The sequence below is a fragment of the Haplochromis burtoni genome, unplaced genomic scaffold, assembly GCF_018398535.1.
Source record: "Haplochromis burtoni strain Fernald_Lab_line unplaced genomic scaffold, NCSU_Asbu1 Contig_16, whole genome shotgun sequence".
NCBI classification, from domain to species: Eukaryota; Metazoa; Chordata; class Actinopteri; order Cichliformes; family Cichlidae; genus Haplochromis; species Haplochromis burtoni.
The window spans coordinates 612,536-633,440 of record NW_024582377.1 but is presented as its reverse complement, the minus strand read 5'-3'; the positions used below and the strand labels follow the sequence as shown (position 1 = coordinate 633,440).

At 40.2% G+C, this 20,905-nt stretch overlaps 2 protein-coding genes across 3 annotated transcripts; one reads left to right on the top strand and one right to left on the bottom strand.

Annotated features, from left to right (window-relative positions):
* The first annotated feature begins 3,428 nt into the window (after nucleotides 1-3,428).
* hif1aa (hypoxia inducible factor 1 subunit alpha a) lies at nucleotides 3,429-17,739 on the top strand. 2 transcript variants are annotated; one of them, XM_042218186.1, is made up of 15 exons: nucleotides 3,429-3,759; nucleotides 11,531-11,721; nucleotides 12,053-12,204; nucleotides 12,481-12,565; nucleotides 13,128-13,237; nucleotides 13,817-14,019; nucleotides 14,217-14,323; nucleotides 14,450-14,597; nucleotides 14,788-15,134; nucleotides 15,232-15,440; nucleotides 15,553-15,675; nucleotides 15,797-16,038; nucleotides 16,134-16,233; nucleotides 16,321-16,411; nucleotides 16,502-17,739. In XM_042218186.1, the coding sequence occupies exons 1-15, from the start codon at nucleotides 3,728-3,730 to the stop codon at nucleotides 16,660-16,662; spliced, it is 2,301 nt and encodes a 766-aa protein (XP_042074120.1). In that variant the 5' UTR covers nucleotides 3,429-3,727; the 3' UTR covers nucleotides 16,663-17,739. The 2 variants fall into 2 exon arrangements, with proteins under 2 accessions (XP_042074120.1, XP_042074119.1); XM_042218185.1 differs by having other exon boundaries at nucleotides 3,437-3,759; nucleotides 11,528-11,721.
* A 5-nt stretch (nucleotides 17,740-17,744) lies between these two features.
* On the bottom strand, nucleotides 17,745-20,890 carry LOC121814091 (serine protease HTRA2, mitochondrial-like). The gene is made up of 7 exons (XM_042218187.1): nucleotides 20,332-20,890; nucleotides 20,016-20,210; nucleotides 19,869-19,901; nucleotides 19,281-19,389; nucleotides 19,074-19,143; nucleotides 18,894-18,989; nucleotides 17,745-18,346 (listed from the first exon to the last, which is right to left on the bottom strand). The coding sequence occupies exons 2-7, from the start codon at nucleotides 20,142-20,144 to the stop codon at nucleotides 18,181-18,183; spliced, it is 603 nt and encodes a 200-aa protein (XP_042074121.1). The 5' UTR covers nucleotides 20,145-20,210; nucleotides 20,332-20,890; the 3' UTR covers nucleotides 17,745-18,180.
* Between the last annotated feature and the right edge of the window lie 15 nt (nucleotides 20,891-20,905).

Below are 20,905 nucleotides of genomic sequence, written 5' to 3'. Positions count from 1 at the left end.
AGCTTCATTTTTGTCAGTAAATGAATAGATAATGGCCTCATATTCACTCTGACCTATAGTTAATATAAGATCATGACTCATAAACTCTTAGAATTTACGTAAAGTGATTCAGACAAAGAAAACTGCTTCCTATCAGATGGTGTCTTTTATAACAATGACAATGCAATCTTCCTTTTGCATTTCAACACTTCTCTTTCAGAGCTGTGTTAATGCTGTTACAGAGCAGGATTTCCTTAATGCATTCTTATATAAATGTCTTCATTTTGTTGCTCGCACTAAACGCATTACGAAAGGCTAATCTTGCATTGTTTGTTGGCACGTTTTATACTCAAGTGTACAACAAAAAAGGTGTGGCTAACACCACCTCTCAACTTCCCGATATCATAATGTTATATTACAGTGTGGAGATAAGTAAACAGGATCTCCAACAGCTAAGTGAATTTTAAAGTGAAAGGTCATTGTTGACTTTCATGTTGAATAGTAGCATAATGAGGCAAAAATAAACCTATAAGCTCAGTTAGTGTTGCCAAAGCACATATTGCACAGCTATGTTATAAAAAATAAATAAAAAATCCATCAGATTTACATTTAAAGGACGCAATAGGCTTATAAAAAAAACCCCACACACAATTAATCCTATGTAGACATGCATGGTTTACTTTAAACTAATTTCCTCAGGTCTCTCTAGTTTCTAGGTCTAGTAATAAAGGATTTTATCAGGATTTAACTTCAATTTCTACACTTTTCTCTCTTTTTTTGCCTTGTGTAATGAATAAAAATGTAAGCCTCCCAGGTTTGTTCGATGAAATCAATATGAACCGTCAAGATAAAGTTCAATTCAGGGGCGTTGTGCCACACACCCTTTATCTAACGGGAAGTCACTGCAAAGGCTTTGTCTAACTATCGTGACCAGATGCAACAATCAATATGTGTTCACCTAGTAGCATTGTAAGGCAACACAAAGAATAAACTAACCTGCGACTAACTTTTTCTGTGATTTAGAACAGAATCGTTAGTCTACAAGTTCATGAATGTATGCATACTTTATTGATCCCCTTGGGGAAATTCCTCTCTGCATTTAACCCATTCAATCAGTGAAGCAGTGGGCAGCCATTGGGCGCAGTGTGTAGGGACAGTGCCTTGCTCAGGGGTACCGCAGGGTAGCCGTTCGGTGGGTTTGAACCGCCGACCTTCCGATCATGGGGCCAACACTCTACCTACTGAGCTATCCCTGCCGCCCCAAAGTAAACATAAGTTTAGTTTAGTTCGTTTTTGGTGTAATTTAAGTTACTTTCAGAGGTGATTTTCTGGTTTCAGTTGAGTTTTAAAAATATCTACTATTTCCATCCATCCATTCGCTTATCCTTTCCAGGGTCGCTGGAGCCTATCCCAGCTGTCATGGGGCCAGAGGCAGGGTACACCCTGGACAGGTCGCCAGTCTAACACATAGAGACACAGACCTATGGGCAATTTAGATTAACCAATTAACCTATCCCCATGCAAACACGTGGAGAACATGCAAACTCCACACAGAAAGACCTGATGGTGGAATTGAACTCAGGACCTTCTTGCTGTGCGGCAACAGTGCTAACCACCGTGCCACCGTGCTGCCCTACCATTTTCATTATATGTGTTTTATTATTATTTATTATAATATGGATAGTATTTGTTAAACACAATCTTAGGAGTGAACCGTTGGTTTAGAGGACTGTTCAAAAAGATGGATGCAGACACTCACTGTTATGGATCTCTCCTGACCTTCTCCATACAAACTAATGATAATTTGAACCCAAAATTTTAATCTTCGATTCAACATTACATACAACCTGTTACAAGTGATGTAATTTGGCACATCTCAGCGTTTTCTCCCTATTTCTCTTCCTTAACAATGGCTTCTTGATAGCTACCCTTCCACTGAAACTGATGAGGCTTCAGTGAACATTATGTGACTCAACTGAGGAGTCAGATAATCCTCTGTAGGTCCTGTGTCAGGTCTTTGCAGAATTTTTCCTATTTCTTAAGGACATGGCTTTCAGATATTGTTGCTATGATATACCAAGTTTTCAGCAAATAGTTCTTTGGAAATCATCGCTTTGGTGCCCATCAAACTGTGTTATCTTTGGCATTTTTAACAGATGAATCTTTAAAAATAACTAAAAAAAAACATGTTTTTCTTACAGGCTGATAGTAACAAAACAATATAAAATTTTGAAATTTGAAAACAATTTGAAAATTGTCAGGTATAACAATTGGATTGTCAGTGAGTAGAAAAAAGCAGCCAATGTCCAAGGAAAACCTTGGAAAGACCTTCACAAAGCCTGGAGAGCTATTGCTCAAGACCACATTAAAATTTACAAGAAAGTCGGTCTCCTTGGAAACAAAATATAAAGACATGAGGCTTTTACACTATACTAAAAGGATTATAACACATTGTGGAGGTAACTAACATGCCATAAAGTAAAAAATACAGACTTAGTAAATATATTTGTATTTTATTGGTACATACAGTGTTGTAGCAATGTGAAAAGGCTAAAGTGAAAGACGTTTGGTGTCCATTATTATGTTGTCATAATTAGCTCTTCTAAGTACATAATATTACTTTAGTTATTTTTCAGTCCAGTTATTTACAGTTAACCAAAACGTTTTTTCATACATAGCTTCCTCCTTTTTGCTTTTCTTTTACTATTATTTTTCATTTCCAAAGTAAAACTGAATCACAGATTTCATTGTAAAATGAATTCCACAGGGTGAAGGAGGAGGTGAAGGAAGTCTGATTGGACAGAAATATCCAGAGCAGTGGAGGAAATTTACCAAGCCCGCCTCCAGGACCAAAGAAATCCTCATCTGCCCTTGAACTTTTTAACTTCTGAAGTCTAATAACATTTCAGAATTTTTCCTGGCTCAGACTCAAGGGGCGACACAACAGTAAACTTACCATCAACGCACAATAAAGCAGTGATTCTGATCTTTTTGTTTGTTTGAACAAAGAAACTCGAATATTATAAAACAAACAAACAAAATGTTACAACACTGAGGAGTTTTGTTAATGTCAGTCCTCTGTTGGGTGCTAAAAAGCCTGTAATGAATTGTAACTGCATATAAAAATACTGGTGCATAATGATATTATTGTTTAGGCTTAAATACAGTGCTGTGACACTATTTGTGGTATAACTCACTGTGACTGTTTATGAACAGCTTTTGTAAAGAGCTCTACATTTAACACTATTTAAAACAGTGCTTTTTTTTATTTTATTACATGTGTTTATTTACCTCAGAGTGATATTTAGCTATTAACAGTCGCTGTATGTCTCGCTGTTGTAGGATCTTCTTGAAAATTACAGCAATCTGTCGTTTGTCGGTGGGACGCTCGGATTTCCTGTGCGCGTCCTCGATGCAAAAAAAAAAAAGAAAAGAAGCGTGTGACTGCGCGTCCGCGGAACGGAGGAGGAGTGAACACTTTTACTCTGAAGCAACATTGTCTCGGCAATTGAACGTCTCTCCAGCGTGGCAATATTTCTGAAGGAAAGTCGACGGAGGATCTGCTTTTAGCGGTCGAGAGTTTGATTTGTTAAACTAAATCCACAAAGAGAGGACTCTTATGCAATCCACTTAAGGATTTACGGACTGATATCGGTAGAAAATCGTGGGATTTTGGTTCATTTCTTGACGGGCCCGAACACAGCTCTATACCGATAGAGAGACTCCACACAGGTCTTTTCGTCCTGAAATGGACACAGGAACTGTACCCGAAAAGAAGAGGTAAGAGCAGTGCCGGCTAATGCTACGTATGTGCCCAGTTTTTAAGCATAACTGGAAAATATGTGTCTCTATTTAACGTTTGGTTATTGTGAGACCTGCGACACTGTGGCCTTTTTTCAAGGTTAGAGGCTAGTTCGGTGTGTTTCGTCAAAATGTGTCGGCTAGCGGCGCTGTTAGCAATGGCTAACGCAGCTAGCCTACAAATGTAGGTCAACCTGATAAAAACTGTCAAAAATGTCGAGTTAACAGGTAAACAGCATCAACTGGTCACTACCCTTTACATCAATCTAGACTTCTTCTTTTTTTTACTTAGATTAAATCTGCGTTAAATAAGTGCTACTTAGCCAGCAACGTTTTTGTTTGTGACCATTGCTAAGACTTCCTGCATGCAACATCAGCGTTATTTACATTTATTTTGAGTGTGACACTTTGCTTATTGTATAGCTTATTAATAGTGTATCACTGGTGGTGTACTGTTTGGACTTTAGGTGCCAACCTTGACACTTCAGTGAAAGGCTGCCAGCGCTCATGTGATCAGTGTGGTGTGCGGTTTCTGCTGAAACGTTGAGGCTTTTTTGGGGGGGAGCAGGCCTTGGTTTGAGATTTCCGCGTATTAATTTGTGCTTAACTATAAAACCAGAAGTAGGCATAATTATCTTGTTTTGGAAGGCCTTGTAGAATATACTGTACCCCCTCAATACTGAGCAATATCAATTGCACAAAATCCACCCCCCCACCAGAGTGATCAACTTTAATAATCATCAGAGTGCCATAATATCATGTTAGTGGCTAGTAACCTTTATTTATACAGAAGCCCAATTTGGAGGTCTGTGTGGTAGAACAAGAGAAAGTTGATAAACCATTTGAGTTGTATCTTAAAAAATAACTAATTCATTAATGGTTAGGTTAGGTAAAACAAACAAAACAAAACAAAAAACAAATAAGTATGGCTATTATAAGTTATCAGAGCCCAAAGGTGTGTGATGGAAAAAGAAGATTTTCCTCAGTGAGAAGCACATTATTAAACAGTCTATGTCACCTTACAGTGCATACAAAAAAAACAATCAGTCAAACAAAAAAGCTAATAACACCTAATATTTAAGGTTGGCATTATTTATAAGTAAACCTTACTTAAAAGTGGTTAACATATTTCTATTACAGGTCTGGTGGCCAGAGCCTTTATTTTTAAATGTAGGAAATCCTTAACATCTAGCCACTGCAACCATTACTTTCCCACAACAAATAAAATGTGTAGGACTGTAATACAACTCAACTGCACAGGGATTATTTGTAAACTCTTAATCCAGCCAGACAGTCTGCATCGACTGCAATATGTAGCAGATTTTCATGAGTTTTATTGAAGTGCTTGAGTGAAAAAGTGGTTATTAGTATTGACTGTAGAAGAGTATAACTCTGCAGCAAGCAGATTACTCATCCAGGCCTTTCTGTCATTCTTAATGTTCTAAAATAGGCAGACAGGTGATGAGATTATGCTTCTGTGTATAAATCTTAGATTAGACTACAAAACAAACAAGAGGATAAAAGATGGTTATAATGGTAACAGCAGTCACAAGACCAAAAAATAGTCTGATGAACAGAGTGAATCCTGAGATTAAAACCCCCCAAAAAGGTGGTCATAAGATGGTGAAAGTCATGAAAGAGAAAACAACCTGCAGGTAGGCTGATGGCAAAATAGTAAGAATAACACTGTTTTCAGAAAAGCTTGCTGTGTGTGTATATGCAAACCGTTGTCTTTAAGGAAAAAATGTTATTTGTAATGATGCAAAATATGGTGGGTGGATCTCTAAAAACATTTGGTGAAACAATTGTCAGAACAACATTTTTTGAAACATTGGCAACTCAACATGGGTGCAAACTGGTTTCATGGAACATCCTAAAAAGCGCACCGGGCTGTTGTTAAGATCTTATCATGACTGTTGTGTGTGTGTCTGTTACCTCCATAGTTACATAAGGAAGGTAACTGTGACGCTGGTCACCCTGTAGATATTTTTAACAAATGAATACTCCATTTCCAGGCAGTCACCATATTTTAATGTAGATTGCATTCAGGGGCTTTGCTTATTGTCACCTAATTTGGAGTTTAGGTGAAAGGTTGACATGTAGATTAAAATGTGTTGGAAAAAAATTCCAGTGTGCAGTCTGGTTTGATGCAGATCTGGCTGGTGTCTGTGAGGTGCCTTTGTAGTATTACTTCTGTCTCATCTCTTAATCACTAGGGCTTGACGTCAATAGGAGTGGCCGTGTGTGTGTGTGTAGCAATTCGCTAGCTTGTAATTTCCTGGTTCCCTTGAGGGATTCAAGTAGCAGGCTAGTCTGAACTTGAAAAAGAAATTGGGTTACTTGATAATATGAAGCATAGGGGGTATGTTTGTTTTTGTTTTTTATGGATTTTTTTGTTTTTCCAGATAAGTTAAAAATGTGTGCTGAAGGCTCGCATTTATCCAACCTTTGAATAAACATTCACTTTAGGCCTTCAAAGCTTTAATTGTGATGACTGATTTTCTTAAAGCAAAAAAAGCACTTTACAGAAAAGTAGTGGAAAGGCCCTGCTGGAGTTGTGTTGTGAACTGTTGTATAAACAATGAAACTTGGTCCATATTATATTCCACTTTTATATTTTGGAAACTTTAGGTCACAAATATCTTTATGGTTTGCTGTAAAGTAATTGTACTTTTGTAGTGTGAAGGGCAACATGTCGCACACGAACAAACAGTAAAGTCAGTGATCTTTGCCATGTGAGAAGGAGCATATAAGCTAAATTGTGATAATTCCACATTAAACAATATTTGTAGTCAAAGCTGTAAGAGCCTACTAGATTTATGAAAGGCCCATTTTTTTAAACTTATCATTTCATGTTGTGATTCCAAGTTGTTTTTTTCCCCCTTTGATCACGTTTTAAAATCAAAGCATGGTCAACAAAGACACGGGAAGCCAGAGGAAGTTGATTTGTAACGTCCACTTCTGGTGAGTCAGTCAGACTAGAACACCCAGAAGTCCTGCTGAGTTGCTCTTGTTATCAAAGCTGCAGTTGAGTCAGTGCGTGTTCATGGAATAAATGTAATCAGCTGTAGTAACTATGGCTTGTTGAAATTATTTTAACTTGAGGTGAAATTACTCTTCTTTTTTTTTTTTTTTTGTCTTTGTAAACCTGGCATCACTCCCGCCAAATAAGAACAGGAAACTGAGGCTATAGTTCACATGGGCTCATAAAAATTGGACAATAGAATTTGGTGTAAGCAGTATGAAAGCATGGATCCATCCTGCATTGTAGCACCAGTTCATGCTGCTGTTGTAATAATGCGGGTAACATTTTCTTGACACATCTTATACCCCTTAGTGGCTTCCCTGAGCATTGTTTAAATACCAAAGCTTACCTGAGTATTGTTCTTGACCCTGTCCATCTCTTTATAACGACAGTGTATCTATCTTCTGGTGACTGCACCTTGCAGGAATATGTGCTATTTGACAGAGCTCAAGTCATGTCAAACTGTACCCACTGTACTCTGATGACCTCCGGAGTCACAAGATCTCAGTCCAGTAGAGCACCTCTGGGATGTGGTGGATTGGGAGGGTTTGCATAATAGGCAGCAAACAAATTTGCAGCATCTTGTTGAATCTGTGCCACAAAGAATTAAAGCAGTTTTTAAAGCAAAAAGGGGTCCAACCCAGTACAAGCAAGGTGTGTCCAATAAAGTGTCTGTGTATTATTACAGTCACCACAAATGTTCATTCAGTTTAATGTTTGTTTGTTTTATTTAGATGGCTCTTTATTGGACAGAATTTCACTTTTCTGATCCACTGCTGTGTGCAAAATATTTAAAAACCAATACGATGTGCTAAAATGTCACAGTAAACACACAGGAGTTTGTGTATGTTTGCTATTTACAAAAATATTACTTCATGTAGCTATAATGCAAGTGATTAATTTGACTTTTAAATGAGTTATTTTGAGCCCTGCTCTGATTTTCTCCCTACATTGGGCAGTGTTGTTTCTCCAGAGCTGGTTATATAATAGTTTGGTGTCACACTGAACAGGACGGAGTGTTTGTCTTTTTAAAAAAAAAAAAAAAAATTGGGACAGCCTCTAGTAACAAGTTTCATAGGAAACTGCTAACGTTGTTCACACTGAATTTTATTGTGGAGTGTTTTGTTTTTCTATTAATCTCTACTCCACTTGGCTACAAGCCAAATACATTTTGTTTATGTAATAGCGCCAATTCACAAACAAGTCTAAAGTGAGCAATACTACAAAATGTGACTGCTGTAGGGCAAGTAGAGGGCAGCTGGGCAGACATGACCACGTGCTTTAATCCTGTTGCATAATGATGGCCTCTCTGGTGGCCTTAGTTTTAACATCAAGTGAACTGGGTGTTCCTAGGGAAGCTGATTTCAAGCTTGGAAATGGTGGAGGCGGTTATGAAATAGTAGCGGTTTTAGATTTTTGGAATTTAGTGTCACAACTGAATTAGAAAAGCACAAAAGTGAAGGTGGTGTTTGACTATTGTCCAAATGGGAAACTTTAGAAACTGTCTGCTGTTGTTTATGACCTATAAATTTACTACTTCTCTACTGTATCCTTATCAGTGGTGCTTTTAAAGGTTTCATAAGAGGTACACAGTACTGTTCTGTTCAATGAAGCCTTAGGTAAATGAGATAAATAACCTTTGTAATGGCTCTTTATTCAGTAGGGTTGTATTCTGGTGCAGTATTACTTGTCGGCTTGATTTGGGCAAGATTTGCATGAGGACCTGATACAACTACAAAAGAAAATGAAATGCGTATGGCAGGCTAATGGTTCAGTCATGATGAGCTGCTCAGCAAGAGAAGTTTCTCAGTGTGTGTCCTGTGTATAAAGCTATGTTAACCATTTGTGATCCTTTAGTTTGTAATGATAAATTGACCTAATTAATTGAGTAGGCTGGAGGTGATTGTGTTATACATACAGACAGAACTGCTCTTATTTTGACCAGATATCCTGGCTGTGTCCAACAGAGTTTACAGACGGTGTTGTAAATATTTGTCCATGGTATTGACAATAGTAACGGTGAATCTGCATGCATGTATGGGTGTAACTGCTGCTTGGCTTGAAATCTGTTTACAGTACATATAAAAACAATCTTCAAGAGGTTTCCTCTTGGTTAATACACAACCAAAAGTCTCAGTTTGTCACTTGATATTGTTTTAGTTTTATTCAAAGTATTTTGATGATAATGTGCGTTAGTTTTAGTCTCGTCTAATCTTTTTCCTCATTTCTGTTTTGATTGTTTTGCTGCTGTTTTTGTCAACATTTATGATGGTCCAGCATGGCGAGCTATACACCTCGCTATGCTGGTGTATAGCGAGGTAAATGGAAAATGCTCAGCGTCAAATGTCCTTCTGCTTTGCAGTGATGCAACAGATGGAGTCTCCTCAGTAAATATAGTTAGCCTTATCTTGTCCCAACTCTGGCTGTTTTTAACAGAACCGCTCTCTCTTTCTTTGCTTGTCCACTTTGCTCAGTTTGCATTAGCATAACTGTGGCTACCTGCACACTTCATTTGGAAGATGATTAACTTGCTCACTAAAGTCCTGAATGTGCTCTGGGTTTTGGCTTGAGTTGGAAATTGAGTTCGGATTTCTTGGTTGGCAAGAAAGAAAGAAACTGAGAAAAAGTACATTTAATGTAAAGATGTGTAAGACAGACTTTGATTATCAAAATCTAGTAAAAGTTTTTTTTGTTTTTCTTGAAAGATTTTGGTTTCAAGAACTTTGACGAACAACAAATGCATGAGCTTTCAGAAACCTTAAATATTTTTGTCATCAATATTAGCCAAAATTATCTTTATTGTGACCTTTGTCATACTCAATCAGCCCTACTTCATCATATGCTTTTTCAATTGCTACAGTTAAAAAGGGGCGACAAGTGGAAAAATAATACAAGGAAGTGTGTTACTAAGGTTTGTGGGCTGCAATGTTTTTGCACTGATTTAGTCAATTCTCAGAAACTCTGGATGAAACCATTCTTCCAGAAGATATTCCCTTATTTGGTGTTTGGGTGAAGAAGATGGAGCCCTCTCTTACAATCCGGACCCAAATCTCCCATAAGTGTTTAATTTGTTACTGTGACCACAGCATATGACTCACATCATTTCCATAGTCATCAAACCACTCAGTGACCTTCATGCCCTGTGCATGTGGGTATTGTATCCCGAACTTACTCCAGGATAGAAATGTTTTACCAGATGATGAAGGTATGGGTTGACATTCCCCCAACATTAAAGAGGTGCTGGCTTCCTCACTGTAGAATTCAAGATTCTCCAGTTTATATCTACATGCATGGTTTGACGGGTGAGGAGTGGAGTAAGAAGGAAAGAGATCGTGTACATGTGTGGATTGGTTGTTATCCAGTATGATTTTGCTCTTTCTCTCTCTCTTTTTTCCCTGGGTTGAAAAGTGGTCACTGCATTCATGTTTAGATTTTTGTTTGTGCAGCTTTGTTGGGAGATGCCTCACATGTTTACAGACTGCTTTTTTTGCTCTCAGCACCATGTTTGCGACTTCCTGGGGGACAAATGCTTTGCCTAGACTTGTGCAAATCCTTCTGCCCCAAAGGACTAATTACGTTGCACAGGAGTTTGCATATATTATATAGTTGATGGAAAAAATGCATCCTGACACCCTGCCAGGTGATTTGATATACAGTAAGCTAATTTTAGTTAGCCGGCCCCTTTTCTTGTTGGAGAGCCTCAAATAACAGCATGGCCTTGGTCAGCGCTGCAAGTGCGTAACAGATCAATTTCAATTAGGTGTGTGTTTCATAGCCAAGGGCTTTTGAGCGTCCATCCATTCCATCCATGACATTTCCTTGTCATGCTGGTCCAGTGTCAGCTAAATGCATTTGGGTTGAAGTAGAGCAGTGTGGTTGACAATTAGGATGATGATTTTCCAGTGTATTTGTGTTTGTGGTCATAAAAGAATCTGTATTGCACAACAGTGCAAATAAAACACCAAATCAGTGCCTTGTTGAATGTTTTTCTGTCCAGCTGAATATAAAAACAAGAGCATGATTTATTTATTTATTTATTTATTTTTATATATAGTAGCTATCTATTTTTATCACTTTAAAGATTTTGGGTGTTTTAAAGTACCGTCAGCTCCTGTGATTTTTTTTCTTCTTTACAGTCCTCTGAGAGTCCATTAGGCAGACCTTCGATCACTGCCTGGATTAAATGTAAGATCGAAACTGGAGCTACGGTCAGCAGAAGCAGTCATGAGCCACTAACATAAATGAAAGAAACTGTGATCATTTGTTAGTCCTGGTAGGTGAAGGTCACTCGCAGTGTGTCACTGTGTTAGTGTGCTTGTGTGTTTACCCTGTGTTGGTGCAGGTATTGTCATCTCTCGTCCCCATAGATTGGTTGAACCAGGCTTGTAAACATCATGATGATTGATGTTGCACTGTAGCTTGGCCGTGCACCAAGAGACAGGAGAATCTATGACTATCCTCCTAGCCAATCACTTTGAGTGGGAGGACTCAGTTTCTTTTGGTCAACAGCCAATAAGATGCTTGCAGATAGCTATGCATGTAAATGAGTCTGACGGGGGTCTAGACGGTGGCTTGGCCGTGAGGTTGCTTCTTGCAGACTCCAGCTGCCGCAGCATTCTCTAGACACTGTAGGCTGTAGAAAGGAGGGATGTCAGGTCTAGCAGTGTGCATAACAAACCCGGTATGTGTCAGAGCTGTGGCTGATCCACTACCTTTGTCCAGCAGAGCGAGCTCAGAGCGCAGGAAGGAGAAATCAAGGGATGCAGCACGATGTCGGCGTGGGAAGGAGTCAGAGGTGTTTTACGAGCTGGCCCAGCAGCTGCCCCTGCCCCACAGTGTCAGCTCCAGCCTGGACAAGGCCTCAATCATGAGACTCACCATCAGTTACCTGCGCATGAGAAAACTGCTTTCCACTGGTAGGTATCTGTATATATCTGTATGCTATTCCACCTAATAATGAGAAGTTCAGCTTGGTGCACAGTTGTGTTTCTTTACACTCTTCTGATTATTGAATTGTGCAGCCATTGTTGTTTATGTCATGTAGCCCCATAAGGTTTCAGTTACAGGTCCGTAGTGTAAATTTGAATTGTTTATAATAAGCTCTGCCAACAACGTGTTGTGATATAATAATAATAATAATAATAGGATATTTCCATGTCATTTACCTGATCTCCTTTTCCTTTGCTTTTCCCCCCTGCCTCCCTCTACCTCAAATTCTCCCTCCTCTCCTTCTGTTTTCTCCTCTAGATGAGCCAACAACAGAGGAAGATGCAGAGCTTGATATTCAGCTAAACAGCTCCTACCTAAAAGCTCTGGAGGGCTTTCTCATGGTGCTGTCCGAGGATGGAGATATGATCTATCTCTCCGAGAATGTCAGCAAGTGCCTCGGGCTTGCACAGGTTGGTTTGATTTGACCTGCTGTGTCAGAAGGGAGAAGCACAGAGCAAGAGATTGATCGGAGGAGACAAAAGTGCAAAATTCAGGGTGGAGGAGTTTTTGCGTTGACTGTATAATATAGTACAGTATTTTCTACAGTTAATTTTGTGCAAATACAGATCTGAATTGTGTTTTTGGAATTAAAGTGATTTAAAATTTGGTTCTTTCTAGAAAAAGGTTAGATCCTTTATTTGTTAACTGTTACTAAGCATTTCTGTCTCTCTCTCTGTACTCTGCAGTTTGACTTGACTGGACACAGTGTGTTTGACTTCACACATCCCTGTGACCAAGAGGAGCTGAGGGAGATGCTCATCCACAGACCCGGTGAGTAGTGTCTCTTTATGAAACCTACAACACAGAGGAAGGGAGAAATAAACGAGCGCAGCACTGTCAGGTCAACCAATTAGCAGGAAGCACAGTTCAATCTGAGCCGATAAATTCATACCAAGAAGCTGTGAGAACAATTGATCATTTCCTCTATCTAGTCACGAGGTCAGCACGATCAATGAGGTCATGTCAGCTTATAGTTTTGTGATTGTGGTGAATCACAAATTGTGCTTACACCTGTGGTTCATAACATTGGTGTGACTGGTAATTTGTTAACAGTAGGTCTAATTGGAACCCACACGTGGTTCTGTACTGCTTGGATTTGGACTCACTGCACACTGATGGTATGTGCACTTATAACGGCTGGTAGCGTTGCAGCAACCACTTTTGCACCCTGGTGTCTCCTGTATGCAAATTGGCAGTTGCCCAACACTGAAATATGAAGATTTAAAATAGAGGCAGTAATAAATGGAAGTGGTCACCATTGAAACAGCATGTAAGATGCAGCTTCCCCCTTTTTGTAATTGTGGCTCCATTATTCCTGCTTCTGTGATTTCAGGCTCCAAGAAATCCAAGGAGCCAAATACAGAGCGTAGCTTCTTTCTGCGGATGAAGTGCACCCTCACGAGCAGGGGCCGCACTGTCAACGTCAAATCTGCTACATGGAAGGTAGGCTGTGGTGGGAACACACTCGCAGACCTGCCATCAGAAGCAGTAATGTAATAAGTGATAATATATTTATTTGTGTTGCCGTTTCCAATGTGCGTTGTTCATCTCGGTTTGTCAACACCACGGCTGCTGGCTGAGTCAATCACATTTCACAGTACGTTTTAATAAAGCCTGGCCTCCTTTGAGCTGGACCACTGTGCTGTTGGCAATAATAAAGCCACGTGGTGACAGCTATTGTGGGCTAAAGAGCAGGGAGGAGTGATGAAAGCAAGACTAGTAAGCAGCTGTCCACGTGATGTCATTTTTGTAGGTGCTGATGACTGAGGGAGAATAAAGTCAGCGTAGCTTATGATCAGTGTGTTTGAAAACTAGTTTGCATCCATAAAAGTGAATGATGCAAACTACATTGAGTTATGGCAGACAATGTTACTGTGTGAAGGAAATGAACATACTTAAATTTGCAATGCTTCTCATTTACAGATTATGTCAAAAGACTGAAAGTAAAAAAAAAAATGTTGTGGTCACACAAAATACAAAAGTACATCCCATAATCATCACACAACTGTTGTCCTCCTGCAGGTGCTTCACTGCACAGGTCACGTGCGCGTTTATGACAGCCCGGACGAAGAGGGCACCAACGGGCAAAAGGAGCCACCTGTGCCCTACTTGGTTTTGATCTGCGATCCAATCCCGCACCCCTCCAACATTGAGGTCCCTCTGGACACCAAGACCTTCCTCAGCCGCCACACGATGGACATGAAGTTCACGTACTGTGATGAGAGGTTAGTTTGCCAGTGGGAGTAAGTCTTATATGCTTAAGATACAGGGATCAAATCTAAATCAGCTCCTTAAACCTATGTTCTCGCTATTGCCGCTCATCAGCGTCGCTCTATCTATTGTAGTGTAGTGACACAGAGCCATCTAGTGCTCAGTGTAGGTACTACAGAATTCAATCTAAATAAATTGTTTGTTTCTCTAGGATCACTGATCTCATGGGTTATGATCCAGAGGACCTGTTGGATCGTTCTGTGTATGAGTACTACCATGCTCTGGATTCAGACCACCTTACCAAGACCCACCAAAACTGTAAGCATAAACAAAAATGTTAAACATAATTGGATTTAAAAGTTTAAAACAGATGTTAGCTGTTTAATTTTGCCTAACTAAATTTTTTTTCTCTCTTTTTTTTTTTTTCCCCCCTGATGTTTTTAGTGTTTGCAAAGGGCCAAGTCTGCACAGGCCAGTACCGAATGTTGGCTAAGAAAGGAGGCTTCGTGTGGGTGGAAACACAGGCCACTGTCATTTACAACAACAAGAACTCCCAGCCACAGTGTGTTGTCTGTGTCAACTTTGTGCTCAGGTACACTGAAGTCTCACTGAAGTCATTCTTTCAGAGGAAACACAATAATCCTAACCCTTACCCTTAAGTAAGGGTTAGGATAATCCTAACCCTTACCCTTAAGTAAGGGTTAGGATTATCTTTTTACTTGAGATACACTGGTAGTAATTTTACAGCAGCATAATTTCATTGTGTCCTTCCTTTGTTGTAGTGGCATCCAGGAGGAGAAACTGATCTTGTCAGTGAAGCAGACCGCAGATGTGAAGCCGGTAAAGGAGGAACAGCAGGAGGAAGACCAGCTTGTAGTCGGGATCAGCCAGGTCGAGCTCTCTCCAGTCCAGCCAAAGAAGGCTGAACTGGAGAAGGAGGAGGAAGTGCAGAAGGAGGAGGAGGTGGTGAAAAGCCCAAAGATGAACATACTCAAAATCCTTACTGATTCGGCAGTCACCCAGCTGCCGATTAACCTGTATGACCACCTAAAGGGAGAGCCTGAAGCCCTCACCATGCTGGCACCAGCTGCCGGAGACACGATCGTCTCCCTGCACTTCAGCTGCCCCGGTTAGTACCCGACTAAACATACTTAAACTTCTTTAAACAGCATAACTTGGTTTATTTCTTGCTAAATGAAACGATTCTGACCTTTGTCTACCCTCAGGTACAGAATCAGATATCCATCTTCTGAAGGATGTCCCTCTCTACAACGATGTAATGCTTCCCTCCACAGATGACAAGCTGGTTCTGCCTCTTTCCCCTCTGCCACCCAGTGAGCCTCTGGATGTTTCCAGCACTAACTCTGAAGATTCAAAGTCTGAGAGCTATGCTCCAGCCCAGTCTACTACCACAACCAGCCACAGGCCCCCAGCGGTAAAACTGACTTACTATTTTGTTGTCAACATAAGACATTGACAGTTAATATTTTTAACCACTCAGTAATATCTATTGGAAAAAAATGACCTTTGACTTCTCTTCTTTTTAGCCCGGCAGTCCACTGGACTTCTGCTTCCCCATGGATTCAGAGATGAACTCGGACTTCAAGCTAGACTTGGTTGAGAAGCTGTTTGCTATTGATACAGAGCCCAAAACGCCCTTCAACACACAGGTAGTAAATCTAGAAAAAGCATCACTTTTTTTTTTTTTTTTTATATTAAGTTAGTCATGAATCACATAAACACCAGAGTTTTCTGTATTCTTATCCATTTGATTTTTTGTTTCCTCATAAGGAAACGGAGGACTTTGATCTGGAGATGTTAGCTCCATACATTCCCATGGATGATGATTTCCAGTTGCTCAGCCTGCCCCCAGGAGAGCCTTTGTCTTGTGGATCAGTCAAGTCCCTTGAGAGTACTCCAATCCACAGCTATCCCAGCTCCCCCTTCAGTGCGCCAGGCAGTCGCACAGCTTCCCCAGCACCACCTGTGGAGCCTGTAGATGCTCCTCATCCTCCCACCATCTTGGCAAATGGGTAACATCTCTTAAACGTTTTAATTTTTTTGGCCAAATTACATTTTTATGGCCTTTTTTAGAGGATAGCTAAGGCCTACTTTTTGTGTGCTGCAGAGCCCCACATTTGGAGAAAGAGATGCCGCTGAGGACCCTCGCAGTTCAGAATGCACAGCGCAAAAGAAAAATTGGTGACCTAAAAGAGATTATAGAACAGGTTAGTCCTCAGCATATACGCATAGTCGGTATAATCTGACTTCTGGAAGTGGGACCGTCTTTATTTATTTATTTATTTATTTTTCAGGGAACTTCGCTCCAGCAGCAGGTTGAAAAGGGCAAAAAGCTGAAGCCTTCAGGGTCTGGTACAACCAGGACCATCGTTCTGCTGTCTTCAGGTGAATAAACTAGTTCTTTTTTGTAAGTAGTGTTACTGTGTTACTTGAAATTGAACATCAGAGATTCAACTGGATCTTTTCCGATCTTAGATTTGGCGAGTCGCCTGCTTGGCAGCACTTCAGAGGCCACCAGTTCCTCCTTCGGCCTGCCGCTCCTCACCCGCGACGACTGCGAGGTGAACGCACCCTTACAGGGTCAGTACTTACTGCAGGGAGAGGAGCTGCTTCGTGCTTTGGACCACATCAACTGAGTCAATATTTAGCCTGCTCACTGCTGGACTAGACTGGACACTACAATTTGTTCCTCACATTGTCAACCAAACCCCCAACGCCCCTCCAAAACACAAACACACGTTTCCAAGACCTCCCACCCCCACTTATTTATGTATCTGTATGAGTTTATTATAGTTTGGCTGCTGTTTGTGCACATCTTGTGATATTTGCAGCATTCCACCGTGACAAACACCATAGCAGCAATTGGGTTTAAGTGCGAGCGATTCAGGCATCGCGTGATGTCCAGCTGTCCTTTCTTGGTTAGTTTTTTCTTCTTTCCTCTCTTCCTGGGAGTTTCTCAGCACACGGCGCCTTGACGGATGACCCATTCCCAGCTGGTCACCACAGAATCTGGCGCCACTGCCAGCAGTGTATTGTAAGCTTCAGTCGCACAATTTATATTTTCTTAAAAAGAAAAAATATTACCAGCAATATATATTAAGCCTTTTTAAAGTAGTTTTAATGGGGTTTGAACAATTGTATTTTTCCTCCCATACTTGTATGTTGTAGTACTCGTACCTAATAAGATGTCTTTAGTCCAGAAGTATGAATATATTGTTTAAAATATTGTTTAATAAATGTTATCTCAATTTATTAGCTATCAGTCTTTGAGGTTAATACATGAAATTGTGTAGCAGTCCAGTACATGTCACTTTATTACTTTACTGTAAGTGTGCGTTACTGTACATATACCAGGGAAATTTTATTTTGCTCATTATGGCTTCAGAGTGCTCAATGAAATCTGAATAACCTCACGTTTACTTCTCATGCAGAATTGGCATTTTAAACATTCATGAATTGAATTCATTTCATTTTTTTCCTTTTTGGTCTTTACTGTGTGTGACATACTCAAAGCAGTTTAAATCAGTGCGACTTCATATGTTACTCTCATCATCATCATCATCATCATCATCATCATCATAGCGGCAACATTTGTGACTTCTGTGCTCATGTAATGGTAGTCAGTTTAATACCATTCATCCTTGCCATAGTGTTGGGTCTCTCTTGCTTCCTTTTGCTGTCCTAACAACATTAAATGGCTTTAATAAAGTGCACCCTCTCAGGCTCCGTGAGCTTTTATTTTACAAATAATGCATTTTGGACACAAATCATTACAAGAGACACAAGTTTGGCTACTCTGAGCAATAAGTAAGAAAGAAGAGGTAGAATTCACTAAGAACCCCTCCGTGAATAAACAGTGAGCATGGCTTTTAGCATTTAATGAAAAATGGCACCATGAAGACTGCACCAGTGTAGTTTTAAACAGGTAACATTTACTATGGCTAAAATGCCTACACATTCACTGTAAGCTGACACCTCTCCAAATGTTAGTGAAATACTGGAGAATATAAGAAAACTTTTACATAAAATCTAATTTATTAAACAGCAAACATTTTCTTTTGAACACAGTCACTGTAAGGTTTCACAGTTTTCTGGTGTACACAAGCTAACAACTCATTCTGTCCAGCGGCTGACATGAAATAATGCAGTTTGCATTAATCTATATAATCGGGAGTTATGTGAAGGCGGAGTATCTCTTGTCCTCGCTGCACCTGCATAGTGATTTTGTCGCTGCTGCGGACGGCCTCATAGATCTCCTCTGAGGTGTTCACCTTGGCCCCGTTTATCTCCAGCACAATGTCTCCGGCTTGCATGCCAGCTCTGAAACAAGACATACGACAATTATACCAACAAAAACAAACGTATAACGTATATCTACAGCTTTAAAAACAAAAAGACCCTCTACAGTTATGAATCCTGCTATTAACACACACATAACTTTGCCTTTTCTTCACACAGATGAATCCTGATGTCTCAGTGCAATCCTTCGCACGTTTTGGTTTCTATCACTTCTGCAGTTGTCCGTCACATTGTGTCCCCAAAAACATTGTTTTGTGAGATTTTTTTTTGTCTACATTTACTGTGTTTCATTCAACTTCGACTTTGTGTTTTTCATCTATTTCCTGGTGCTTTCTTAAGTTGCTATGCATTTGAACCCTCAGGGCCACTGTAAATTCCCCTTAATACAGCAATAATGACAAAAGTAAAAATTTATTCTGTGTGCACCAAGTCACTATAAGTCTGTACAAACATCTCACATATGCCTGCATCTTAATTACAACCACAAACACATGTATTAGATTAAAGCAACCTCAATATAAGTTGCTGAACTTGAGGAGCTGAAAGAAGAAGCATCCTTTATGCTTACCTGTAAGCTGGAGAGCCCTTGATTACCCTGTGAATCAGGATACCGTGAGTCACATCCGGAAAAGATGAGTCTCTCAACCTCAGCTCAGCAATGATCCTAAAGGAACACACAAACACCTTGTTTTAGATCAAACACTGTGCACTGCTGCTGCTCTAACGGGGCATCGCTCGCTACATTTACCTCTGCGTCAGCGTCAGCATTATAACACCAATGTACCGCTGCTTCGTCTCATCCTTATGAAACCAAGTGCCTGGGAGAGGTGAGAAAAGATGTGTGAACTTCATGAAAGACTGCAGGTTTACTAACATATTTTTTATAACACCATGAGGTAGAAAGCCACATAAAAAGATGCGATGCATTGCTTTTGATTCTTGATTGTTTTCTTACTTTTTCTTTTGGCTGCTTTCTCCAGAAAAAGCCTCACACGATCAGACGGAATTGCAAAGGAGATGCCAGCGGTAACCTTAATGGTGTTTATACCAATGACTTCACCATCCTAATAAAAGGAGAGATAAGGCACTCTGATTTGCGGAACTATGAGATCAGATCCAACAACATTTAGTCAACAAACACCTGGCGCATCATCAACTGAGATGACTTGGCCATTTAAATTGTTCGGGCTAATCGCACATCAACCCCACACTTCTTTCACCAGGACACTGAGTGTTTAATGGGTGTGCTCAGTAAACACTCAAAGTATTATCATGGTTTTAGTTTCTGTGGTGTTAGCCCAATCAGCATGTGTTTGTATATACCTGTGGCTGAAATCAAGGCACATTTTATGACTACTTACTGGAGAGCACTTTAATTCCAGCACTGCATGCTGTGTGACTTAAAATAAACACTTCAATAGACTAGAATACATCAATCGGAAACAGGCTGCAAGGCAATGGTTTTGCCACTGTATTGCATCACAAAGAGAGAGAGAGAGTGAGTGTGTGAGAGTGAGACACACAAACAGGACTTGTGACTCACCAGATTAATGAGGGGACCTCCAGAATTTCCAAACTGAAAAACAATTAGTCAAATGTGGCATTTAGAAACACGACAGGAGACGCCTGAGTCACTGAAAATACACTATCAACATATTCCAGTTTAAATATATTCTATTCAAGTACTCACATCAATGGTTGCATCGGTCTGTATGTACTCCATGTTGGAGTTGGACAGGCCCAGCTCCTTACTGCCTCTCTGCACTGAGCTGACAATCCCCGATGTGATTGTATTTTGTAACGAAAATGGGCTTCCCATGGCAACCACAAACTCTCCCTGTCGGATGTCAGACGACTGGCTGAGTGTGAGAGTGGGTAACGGGTTCTGCATGTCAGGGGAGAGAAAGAGCATCTGAAATAAAGCTCTGTGTTTCTCTGTCTGTGGTGAAAGCACACATGCTAGTTTAGCTCCTTTCACTGAGACTGGCCTGTATTTTCTTGCTCACCCTTGCAGAGATTTTGATGGTGGCGATGTCCGCCACAGGGTCGACATCCTGCACGATGGCATTGTACGTCTCTCCATTGGTGAGCTTCACACGGACGCCTCGCTTGTTGGCTACAACGTGGGCATTGGTGATGATGAGACCATCGCTGCTGATGATAAAACCGGAGCCGTTTGACACTGGGACCTCTCGTCCTGAGAACGGGTGTCTGTAAAGAAGTAAATGCAGCTTATCTTACTGACCCTGGTTTCTCAGGGTTAGTTTATATGGCAGGAGATACCGTATTGTGCAAAAGTCTTGAGCCATCCCTCATTTCTTTATGTGTGTCTAGGAAAAAGGAATATAAGTTCCTTGTTTTTACTGAAACATGTGTAAACATAGAGTAACGGTATATGAGGCAAAAATGGTGTTTGTACAGTTCTAATTAGTTTTAAAGTCAATATTTGGTGTGATCACCTTTATTCATCAACACACTCCAAGTTCTCTTGTAATCATTTTTGTAGTTTTCAGTAATAGTCTTTGTTTTTCTACCCAGATATGCTTGATTTTGTTTGACATCATTGTGATACTGAAAAAA